Here is a 12,160-nt window from a genome sequence, read left to right on the forward strand (position 1 = left end):
TTTGAATTCCCCCATAGACAAGTGATTCTTGTTGCTCAGTCCTTTGGCAGTATTCGGTGGTTTTTTTCTTTGTGTTTGCATCTTCTGCATGGATATCATCAATGAGGGTACCCTTAGCTATAGATTGGATCTGGTATGTTCCTATGTATTAAAAGCTTGATTTGGCTTTTGCTGTAGAACATGATATAAACTTTAAAAAGGGGATTCAGTAGGAGGTCTGGCATCCACTGTAGACATGTCCTTAGTGTAATGGGATAGTCGTCTGTCCCCCTTTTCACTTCTGGTCATGAGGTGAGCAGTTTTGCTGAACTATGGGCTGTAAGGATGCACTATCTTCCCATGGGTGCCAGCGCAGAGGGGCCAACTGATTATGAACTAGAACCTTCAACATTATTAGTCAAAATGAATCCCTTTTCTTCTTAAACCATTGTTTCAGATATTCATTACATTGGTAGACTCCAGTGTATTTAATGTTTCCTTTCTTTGTCTTATTGTTATCCCAGACTCCAGCACAGTCCTTAAGTTTTCAGTGAGAAGACTCCCTACCTTTTATCAGACCTTAGTGGGAATGCTTGAGTTTCTCACTTTAAGTGTGATGTTAGCTACCACTGTAAAAATAACTTGTCTTTATCAGTTAAGGAAATTCCTTTCTCCTCTTAGCCATTCAGAGTTTCTTTTAATCATGAATGGTTGATATGATATGTCTTTCTTTGTTGATATGATTGTGTTAGTTTTCTTTATTGGCCTATTGATATGTAGATTTTATTCTGTGTTCTAATGTTGAACCAACCTTGAGTACTTGGGATGATTTTCATGTGGTCATACTATATACTTTCTGTTTTTTTGTCATTAAAGTTTATATGTGATACTTTCTCACAGTTTCCCATCTGTGTTCATAGGTGCTGTTATTGGTCTCATGAACAGAGAGTTAGAACACATTTCAACTGTTAACTTTTTTTTTTGTCTTTTGGAAGAACGTTTTAGAAAATTGGTTTAATTTCTTACATATTTTCCAGTGAAATAATTTGATCCTGTGCTTTCTCTTTGGAAGATTGTTAATTATTGGTTGGGTCAGGTCCTTTGGTAGGAATAGTCTTAACTTCTCATAGAAAATGTGGTGGATGATATTTCAGAGATTGAACCATTCTACCTAGTTTATGAGTTTCTGTTTTTTTTCTTTTTCTTTTTTCCGTTCCGTGAGTTCCTGGAACTCACTCTGTAGACCAGGCTAGCCTCGAACTCTCGAACTCAGAAATCCACCTGCCTCTGCCTCCCAAGTGCTGGGATTAAAGGCGTGCGCCACCACCGCCCGGCTGTTCAGTTTCTTTTACTACTCTTTCTGTGTTTCTTCAAGTTGGTACTCATGTCTCATTTTTCATATCTGATAATCATATAGTCTGTGTTCCCTCTCATTTTCTTTGTTTGGTTAGATTTTATTTACTGATTTTATTTTTTAATGACTCCCTTTGGTTTCTTTGTTCTTTTAGTGATTTCACTGATTCTTATTCTAATTTTTATTATTTCTTTTCTGTGGTTTATTTTGGAATTAACCCACTCTTTTGTGGCTTCCTAAAAGCACATAGAAAATGAAATTGTTTTCAGTTTTCAGATAGTGAGCCGCTCTTCTCTACTGGCTGAACCTCCCTTTTCATGTCGATCCTAGAAATCATGAAATTTATTAAATCAGGAGCCAGATGGAGCCTTTCTATTTTATAGCTTGTTTCTGTGAGGTATTTTGTCACAGCATTGAGACAAATTAATAGACTTGTATAATTTAATTTAAAATATTTAAAAATTTCTCTTGACATTTATTATCTGATCTTCATATTAGTTAGAAGTTTGTTTAATCACCATGAGATGCTGACAATGTCCAGCTGACATTATTGTACTCTCTTCTGCTGTAATTCCATTGTTATTTAGTAGCAGCCACCATATGATTTAGAGTCATCTACACTTGCTAAACTTTGGTTTATGGTTTTATGGCCCTCCTACAGTACAGTGTTTCTTGGTGAGTGTTCCATGTGAGCTTGAGGTTAAAAAAAACAAAAACAAAACTGTACTCTGCTGTTTTTAGCTTATGTAATCTATAAGTGCCCATTGATGCTAGGCAGTTAATGCTGTTATTGAGGTTAAGTGTGTCCTTGTGATTTTCTGGCTGCTGGTGTGTCTGCTTCTGATAGAGAGATGTCAAAGTCTCCAGTTCTATCAGTAGATCTGCACACCTCTCCTTGAAAGTCTGTTGTGTTTGCTTACATATTTGGTGCTGTTTTGTTCAGTAATTATACATTGAGGATTGTTAGATATTTATGATCTCTCTTTCTCTCCCTTCCCCACACCGTTTCCTTTTTCTAACTGCATTAGATTAAAAGAAAACCATAAAAAGTAGGCACTTAGTATTGTCTGTGTGTGTGAGTGTGCGTGCACACACACTTCTTCTCCTTTGGTAACATCTCAGTTCTTTAGTAAGCTGTGTTTCTATACTATGAATTTCACCTGTGCCTCTTAGTTCTTCTCCATCAACTATTCGGATCTCAAGGAGGCTGTAGTTGATCTATTCTTTGCCCTGGACAGATTGAGCTATGCTAAAACTTTGGCTATTTTCCTACTGGGAGAATTGTTGTTGTTGTTGTTTTTCCCCTCTGATACTAACTGTAAGAAGTGGCAAGGCTCCTGAGATAACAAATTTTTCTTGTCCATGATGGTTTGTTTTCATGTTTCTTCTCCAGTGGTATTCATTCCCTGGGTTTGATTCTATTATTTTAAATGCTTTGACTTGTTTGCATATATTTGTTACAAATAGTTCCTCTATTTTGTCTTTTGCCTTCTAGTTTATTATCTATAGATAGGTTTTCAGTTGAAAGTAAAGTTTTAAAATATTTTTCTAAAGTTTTTTTTTATAGAATATCTGACATTCTAATTAAGACATACACTAGCCTTATTTACTATTGAATAATTGCTTCTCTTCAGTAGTCACCCTGCCTCTCAGGGTGATTGCCTCCGGCAGGGAAGCAGTAGTTCATTTATTTATTGTGTTATGAAAATGTATGTCCCCTACCCTACTTAAAAATAGGCACTTATTATTACCTATTTACTCATTGGTCAGATTACCAAATATTTTGCAGAATTTTATCAGAGATCTGTTGAATTTGTACATTAATCTAGAAGGAGTTAAGATTTTATTAAGATTGGATCCATACCTGGCAAGCACTCCATTGCTTAGTATAGTATGTGTATTCCCAGTTCAAATATACTTTGTTTTTATTTAGATTTTACACATATTTCTTTATTTAGGTTTTACTGTATAATCTCTATTAAGCTTCTCTAAAGGAACAGAATGAATAGAATGGATATAGAAACACAATAAAGGGTATTCATTATATTGGTTTGCAGATGTTCTATGGGAAGTCCAGCAGTAGTTGTTTCACATTGGAGAGTCTGAGAATCTGGTAGTTCAGACCATAAAGCTGAATGTTGCAGTAATTGTAACCTGGAGGTGAAGGCCTAGAGAATTCCTGGAGAGCTGCTGGTCCTCAGTCTGTGTTGGAATCCTGGAAAATCAATAACAAAAGGAATGCCATAGCAACAGTGGTTCTCAACCTTCCTAATACATGTTCCTCATGTGGTGGTGACCCCAACCATAAAATTATTTTCATTGCTGCTTTACAACTGTAATTTTTCTGCTGTTCTGAATTGTAATATTAACACCTGTTCTTTCAATGGTTTAAGGTGACTCTGGTGGAAGACCAGAGTCTTTAGACCTCCCTAAAGGGGTCCCAACCCACAGGTTGAGAACTGTTGTCATCTGTTTATCTGGGTTTTCAGCACAAAGTCCACTTAGATTTAAGTAGGATGGGTCATCCTGCTGTGGATAGTCGGATAAAAAAATCCTTCACAAGAGTGCCCAGCTCACTGCATTTTACCTCATTCCAGATGCCACAATTCATCACACTACCTCACTGGAAAACATTTTTATATTGATCCACTGATTTTCTCTACTTGTGAACATTTTATTTTTGTGTTGCTGTTATGAATAAGCTCTTTGGGATAGTGTTTCCCTTTTCTACTTACTAGGTTTGTTAAGTATCTACATAGATATTGTGACATGCTTTTTATTAAAACACTATGTTAAGCATTTTGGGCTTAGTCTATAAGACACCACAGACAACTTCAGAGAATTCAAGGAGGTTATTAAAGTTACAAATTCTCTGTTTTCCTTGTACCAAGAGTAGACTCTACAACAGCTGAGAGTGAATTCTTTTGAAGTGTTTTTCCTTTGTAGATATTGTGCATATATCATATTATCTTATTTTTGTGGCTATGATTCTAAAAATAGATGTCTTTTTCATTCCTTCTGTCCCTGATATTAATTGCTTGCTAAGTTTCTAGGTCAGGTTGTACTCAGTAAGCATTTATCATGACACGTGAGGTACCTGAAACAGTGTTGTCCTTTCTGGGTGGTGATTGTTTAGAAAGCTTAGAGCAGGCACTGCTCTATGGCATCTTCATTAGGAGTACATAGCACATTTGTCTGTTCTGTATTTCTAATACGAATGAGATCTAAGCTTTGCAGTGATTGCTGCTTATGTCAGGGCTTACTCAGAGGAGACAGAGCCTAGCTATTGAGCACAGGTCTATAGTTTGTATGGCCTGTTGTAAAATTACTATTCTCAAAATGGCCACAAGAGAGCATTCAGTCTGGTCCTTTGGGACTACAGAAACTGTATCCCTTTATGGGACCTGCCTGCCACGTATGATGCTGGCTTTAGTTGCTGATCCAGATTTAACCGCAGCTTTTCATTTACTCTTTCTTGTGACTTGAATTCTTTGAACTTTATTTTTTGTCAAGGAAATTTGTTTCAATATGCTATTTTAAATAGTAAGATACTTTGTAAGGCAGTTATGGAAATGAGATGTCTCACCTAAAACAATTTAGAGAACCTAAGTGTAAAGATTGTAAATAATAGGTTTTCTAATTTTTCCATGGTGTGAGTTTACTTGCTGTTTGTCGATCTCCAGTATGTTGAGTTTATAGCCTCTCTTGCCTTGGATTACAAACGTCTCAACTGTCAGTGGTCCCACTTTTTCTGTGCTAATACATTATTTGGGTATCTGCTCTTTCTGGCTCTTTGGTCTTTTCTAGCTGAAATTTCTTGGATACTTAGCACAGTGACATACCTGTCTAGACATGACAGAGACCTTTCTTTGTTGCTCATGTTTTCCCTGTTGCATTGGCCTTGTCAGTCTCTCACCCAGGACTGTGATGCTGATGGTGTACCTTCTTGCTATTAGAAATCTTTCAATCAGTTCCTAGTTGCCCTTTATGTTTTGAATAAGGTTTTCCTAGAGGATCCAGCATCTCCCTCACCCGCACTGACTCCCATCCCCTTCTGCTGAGCTTCCTGCACTCCTTGGCCAGCACACCTTCACTTGTCTGTCACAGCCTTTCTCAGTCCTGCCTTTCCTGTTTCAGAGGAAAAGATGTCCCACTTCTTTCTAAAATGAACTTTCCAATTTTTTCTCCTATATATAGCCACTCTTGCCTGCTTGAGACCTTTATTTAGCCATTTTTTTCTTGTCTCTTTCATTGCCTCAAATCAGCTTCCCTATGACTTCCCTTTCTACTTAAAAATTTTACTTTGCTTTCCGTGTCAAAAATTATTTTAGAAGAAAAATGCCAACTTCTGTGCCAGGTAATTTTCTTTGTATTAAAAATTTTTAAATTTTATTAAAAGCTACAAAAGCTAACATAGCTTGACAAAATCATTTAATACTGTTGAAGAGATTCGGAGGTACATCTTAGTTCAAGTGTGCTTTGATGCAGGCCCATTGATGTCTGTCATGGGACAGGATGTGTCTGGCCGGCATGTCTCCTGCCCTGATTTGTCATGGTGAGTCTCATTCCTAGTTAGCTTTCTTCCCTGGCTGTCAGGTCCTATGTCTGAGGTTCCTTTTACATTTCTCAGTCCGTCTCTTTGGCTCTGTCCTGAATTCACCCTGACTCAGTGTAGAGCCACATGAAGTGGATCCTCGATAGCCAAGTGCTGCTTCTCTTACCCTGCTGCCCCACCATCTTGACTTGTCGCAGTTGTGAATATAAGAGTATCCTAAGCAAGAACAGGAGTCCAAACTACCTGTGTATTTTCCCCTAACCTTCTGAGGGAAAACTTGTCTAGAAAAATAAATTATACTCAGGTGGACTGGGCTTGATTGATATGGAATTGGACCAAAGCCATGGAAAATAGAACTGGAGAGGTAGGGAAATGTTAGCTGGAACCCTTAGGTGTAGCAATTTAAAAAAGCAATCTCCAGACCCTATTGAATTAACCAATGGTAAGTACATTTATTTTCTCTTTAACCTGCAGTTGATTGTCCTGTTGCATGTGTATGTATCTTTCTGTGTAGGCCCAGTTTATAGGACATATGTAGAGATCACATATTGACTCAAAAGATGTCAGCAGGTTTGACTGACACTGTCATGTCACTGTGCCAGCTGGTACAGAGAGTGGAGGTTGTTCTTTTAGTATATTCTGTGGTATAGCCTTACTTGTAACAAAAAGGACCAGGCGGGACCATTCCTGACCCTACTGTGTCTGGAGACCTGTCTTCAGATTTTACCATCTCTAACTGAGCTTAGGTATTTAAGTTTCTTTAGGGGGTTTGGAAAATAATAAAGGTGTCAATAATTTGCTAAGAAGGGAAAAAAGTGTAGAAAAACCATGCATATGCCTTGGGGTGTTTATGTTAGACACCTAATAGGGAGCAAGGCATGCTAAAGATACTCTTTCTTGAAGACATCGTTCTGACCAAGTTTGTTTGATCATTAGGACCATTGATTATACAATTGTGTTATTGATTGCTCCTTTCTAGTATGTGTGGCCTGGTCAACACTGGTTAATATTACATGCCAACTAGCTTTGAGTTTATTCTGTGAGAGGTGTTTACGATTACTGTTTCTATGTGGTTCTGTGTTACTAAGTTTGGTTCTTGGGTGAAATCTTGAGTTCGTTTCCTCTTATTGAGCAACTCCTGTGATTCCTGCCTAGAGTCCATCTAATCTACTTTGACCTTTTGCTTCTTGTGTTCATTAGAAAAGTCAATTACCAATAAATTGATCCTTCCACCCTCTTTATATTCCACCTTTTTTTGGTTTTTCAAGACAGGGTTTCTCTGTGTAGCCCTGGCTGTCCTGGAACTCACTCTGTAGACCAGGCTGGCCTCAAAGTCAGAAATCCACCTGCCTCTGCCTCCCAAGTGCTGGGATTAAAGGTGTGCGCCTCGACCGCCCGGCTGTATTTCACCTTTTTTTATGTTCCATTTATTTCTGAAGCAGAAATATGTCCTTAATTATAGGTGAAAATGTGTCATTAATATGTTGTCAATATGCCACCGAAGACATAACCTTTTACTTCTAAAGAGTGTTGGTTTTGACAAGACAGATCTTGGAATGCAAAAGACCTTGCATGTAATGAAATGCCAGGGTGCAGTAGAGGCTTAGAAAGGAAAGGCAAAGGTAGATTGCAGAGTTCTGACATCCATACAGGTAAATGCTGAAGTTCTGAAAGATTAAATTGTTGGGGCCCATCAATCACAGCTGCACGGCAAGTGTGGCTAATACAGGGTGAGGCTGACATAGCTGCTCACAGTGGCTTCTGTTCTGTGATTTATTTCTTTTCTGTCAGAGACTCTTTTTATTGCCCCACCACAAATTGGTTTCATATTTAGTGCATTGTATAAATAGGCTCACAGTTTCTGCTTTTTGCTTCTAGTGTTTTCCTGTTCTCTATGGTGTCCTGGTTCTTATGCTCTGGCTTGATCCATACAGCTGCAGATGTTAATAGTCTGTATAGTGAGTGTAGTGAGAGTGGTTTTCTGTTTTTATTGATAGTTCATACATTCATTATCCACACAATGATTTTATGTTCACCCTAAGAAGTTACTAAAGGACATAATTTTGTCTTATTGTGCATGAATCTAAAAGCAGTTCAGGCTGGATTGACCTTTCTGGTCTTTATTCCTGGATGCATTGGGAGTACACTTGAATAGGAACTGTTCAAATGTGATTTTTACCAGGATGGGGAAATATAGTATTATTTAGAGTATGGGCAGCAATGTATGGGCTAAATGGCTGAGAGGGTTTTGAGGTTGCTGGATGCATTGTTTGGACAGGGGAGTGTGTGCAAAGTTTGTGCAGGGAAAACAACTAGGTTGCCAAGTGGTGTGTGTGTGTGTGTGTGTGTGTGTGTGTGTGTGTGTGTGTGTGTATAAAACTCAAATCCAAATAAGGGTCCCATGGTACTTAACTGTCTCCTCAGCCATCTTCTGGTTCATTTGACAATTTCCCTAGAACCCACACCCATTTTCCAGTCTCTGGGACAAAGGTTCACAACTTGGGCCTCATGATAGAATATACTGTGTTGTCAGTAAGTAGAACTTTGCAATATGTGGCATCCCTCTGGGAGTAGCCTGACTGAAGATTCTTTTTTTGTCCTGCATTGAAATATAATTAAACTAACCTTAAATCATTTCAGAGTACATTGAGAATGGATATGTGAAGTTCCAGGCGATAAGTTTAAAAAATAACAGAGAACACCTACCTCTCATTGGAAAAGTTGGCCTTGCATGGAGAACTAATATTTTTGATGGCTTTATTGAGGTAAAAACAAAATATTTTTTTTCACGTAATTGTTTGTGTAATTAAAAAAAAAGAAACTGTCTGTTGATGTATAGATATAACCTGTCTTAAAAGTATTCTGGTTTCTGTAGATCTTTGAATTCTTTTAGCAGAGTGAGATTTTCATTAAGTGTTTATTTAATATTTTGCCTTAGTTATGGTTCTACTGTGGTGAAGAGACACCATGACCAAGGCAACTCTTATAGAAGGAAGCTTTTAATTTGGGGCTTATTTATAGTTCTAGAGGGTTAGTACATGACCATCATGGCAGAAAAGCAGACAGGCATAGTCTGTATCTGTATCAGTATCAGTGAACAGTATCTGAGAGTGTGCATTCTGATTCACAAGTAGCAGGCAGAAGGGAGTTAAAGGGAGACAAAGAGAGACAAAGAGACAGACAGAGAAGGAGATACTAGGTTTGGTATATGCTTTTGAAACCGCAAAGCCCACTCCCAGTTCACACCTACTTCAACAAGATCACACCTCCTCCAACAAGGTCACATCTCCAAATCATTCCCAACCAGTTCTACTAACTGGGAACCAAGCATCCAAGCATCTGATCTTATGGGGGCCATTCTCATTCATACCATAACAAATCTCTTTGTTCTCCATGGAAAGTATTGGAGTAGAATGTTTAGGTAGACTGTAGCAGTGTTTGAATAGCTCTCCATTCCCTCACACAGTCAATCTGTCCCATGTAGAGAGCTTGGAGCCAAAGGTTGGTCTAGGCAAATAGCATTTGTGGGCAGCATTTTCACCTATTTGAAGGCTGTTTTAAAGTTCCTACTCTAATTCCTAGGCTCTTCTTGAGCAGCTAAATAAAAGTAACCATATGGAGGGGAGAGTTGGTTTAGTATTGGGAATTGTCAAAGAGAGAGGGAAGAGAAGTTAGGAGAGATCGCCCATGGTTCCATGCTCTTGTGTGGTTACCCTGGGTTCTCTTTACTGAATGGGATGAGTGGAATCTGGGAACCACAGGTGTGGCTGTACCTGGAGACAACATCTTGTACTGTGCTCATTTTGCCCTTTGGCGTGGACATTTGAGCAGAGCTCTAATGACAATGACTAAGACCAAGGGCTGGGCTGCTTTGGAACCTGATCTTTTGAACCATTTGAGATTTGTTATTTATCCTGGTATGGCCTTATATTTTTTTTATGATAGACTGAAGTGACCGTGAATTTAAAACACATATTATGATAAAATATTAAGCTTAAAAATAGACCTTGAAGACCAGGGAAGACAGAATATAAATATAACAAGCTTAAAGAGTCAGGATAATTTTAAAAGTTACTTTGTTTTTATTTTCTATACAGAGCAAGATCAAAGCAGGTATTTATTTCTCTCTGGGATTAAAAAGGGAAGTATAGTAATTATACCAAGAGACAAAGATTTATCCTAGCTCTAGTATTGGAAACAATATCTCCCCTGTAACTGCGTTTAAGGAAGACTTGTCCTTTAGCAACAAGTTTTCTGGGGACTTCCACAGCATTTTTCACAGAGGCTACAGAGCTTGACCCTCCAGGGAGCCTGGGGGAAAGTTTCTATAGGTTGATCTATCTAAAGGCAGGATTCTGAGTCTTTGAACCAGGGGGTGGATGACCTGTCCCTGGGCAGTTTCTCCTCCAATAATACCTTTTCTTACCAGTAAAGAGTTTGTTGTCTCCTGAGTTGGAGGGTGTGTGGATCTGCATGTGCATTTACGCATGGAGCTGGGTTTATATTTTATGACTAATTTATCCTTGGAGTTCCCAAAGAAAAGTACCTAAGTGAGAGATACCGTGTTCCATGTGTTTGCTGTATAGCTCAGGAATTTCCCTCTAGGAATCTCATCACCATAAGCATAGGAAACAGTAGAATGCAGCTTAAGAAATTGGCTTTCAGGGACTTAGCCTCTGTTTTGTTTGAAGAATAGGCATAAAGCAGAATAGGGTTTTAGGTGGATATGCTTACTCATGCCACTGGAGAAACTAAGGCAGGAAGATTACAACCAATACAAGGCTAGCCTATGTAATAGAGTAAGTCCCTGTCTGATGAAAAAAAGATAATTCTTAATCACATCTGCCTATTGAAATAGAAATACAAGATCATTCTTTGCCTTGAAATTGTAGACACAGCTTTCTAACGACAAGGCATGAAGGAAAGGCATGAAAAGAGAAGGATTGCCAAAAGAAATCCATCAGTCGAGAGAGTCTGATAGGAATGGAGACAGATTAGGGAGTATGTCATTGTGAATTATACTGAACTCTGCAGTAAAGCTACTTGACACAGGACCTGGATGTCCCACACCACTGAACAAGAAGCACAGTGAGTGACTGTAGAGCACTCTCCTCAGCCAGTACAGCATCTGTAAAATATATGATATGACTTCCTGTTGAACATCTACTCCAGAGGATGCTCCCCACTGCATCATTACCAGGCCAGCAAGTGTTAGCTCCTCTTACTCCCAAACTCTAGGAGACCAGTATTTCCTGATGGGAACAGAAGCCCAGACCATCAAGTCACTTCAAAGAAAGCAGTGCAACAAAGCATTCCTTTGTTCTTTTAACAGAATCAGATTTGGATGACACACTTTATCCAGAGGGATGCTTTATACATTAGAGGGCTGTATCTACAGTTCCCAGGCAAAGAGACTGTCTTGTATTTCTATTTTAGTAATCATATGTGACTTCTTTTTTGAGACAGGGTCTTTCTCTGTAGCCTAGGCTTAGGAATCTACATGGAGCTTGACATTAGTTTGATTTTAATCCAGACCATGCAGGATTAGTGGTGGGCTGCAGGTAGGTGGTTAGGGCAAGAGGAACAAGGATGGCGCCAGACTTCAGATACAGCTGATGCTCAGCGATGCCACTCCACAGCCCAAGGTGCAATTCTAGTCAGTTCTGCTGGGGTGATCATAGGTCTGAGTAAGTCGCACCAAACTTGATTGACCTCTAGGTCATCCAAGGTGTTGAGTAAGGCCTTGGATATGTAATTCCTGAACCTTGAAGGAGGTTCAGCCTGGAGGTACACTTTGTAAGTCATGGACTCCTAGATTATTATTTGAGTTGTAGGTGTAGACAAATTCTATCTAGGGAGAAAGTGATTATATATAATAAAACTATTGCTTTAGGTCAAGCTGTGAGGATGACTAGTGTAGGGTCTGGTAGAAGTTATAGGTGGTTCTGGAAGCACTGGGAAGGTAGTATTTGAAGCAAAGAATGATAAACAGTCATAAAAATTGCCAAGATGGAGGAGACCTAACGAATAGTCACTGTGCTTAGAGACCTTAGGAAGAGGATGAGTCAGAAGTGTAAGCAGGAGATAAGGCCCTGACAAAGGTACGATAGAGAGTTCTGCCCACTAAGTGAAGAGAGAACAAGGTCACTCTTAAACTCTGGGAGCTTTGTTTCTTTTTGGGTGTCTGTATCTGTCTTCCCTCCCCTCCCCTCCCCCCTCTCCTCCCTTCCCCATCTCTTTTCTCATCTACTCTCTCTCCTCCTGAGCTCTTC

At 39.0% G+C, this 12,160-nt stretch overlaps 1 protein-coding gene across 1 annotated transcript in view; it reads left to right on the top strand.

Annotated features, from left to right (window-relative positions):
- Nucleotides 1–12,160, top strand: part of Fbxo15 (F-box protein 15) — a 40,232-nt gene that overhangs the window by 26,259 nt on the left and 1,813 nt on the right. Inside the window, exon 9 of the mRNA XM_028768933.1 lies at nt 8,529–8,653. Coding sequence (XP_028624766.1) covers nt 8,529–8,653 — 125 coding nt within the window. The remainder of the gene's footprint in view (nt 1–8,528; nt 8,654–12,160) is intronic.

Source organism: Grammomys surdaster, unplaced genomic scaffold (assembly GCF_004785775.1).
Source record: "Grammomys surdaster isolate TR1022 unplaced genomic scaffold, NIH_TR_1.0 189, whole genome shotgun sequence".
NCBI classification, from domain to species: Eukaryota; Metazoa; Chordata; class Mammalia; order Rodentia; family Muridae; genus Grammomys; species Grammomys surdaster.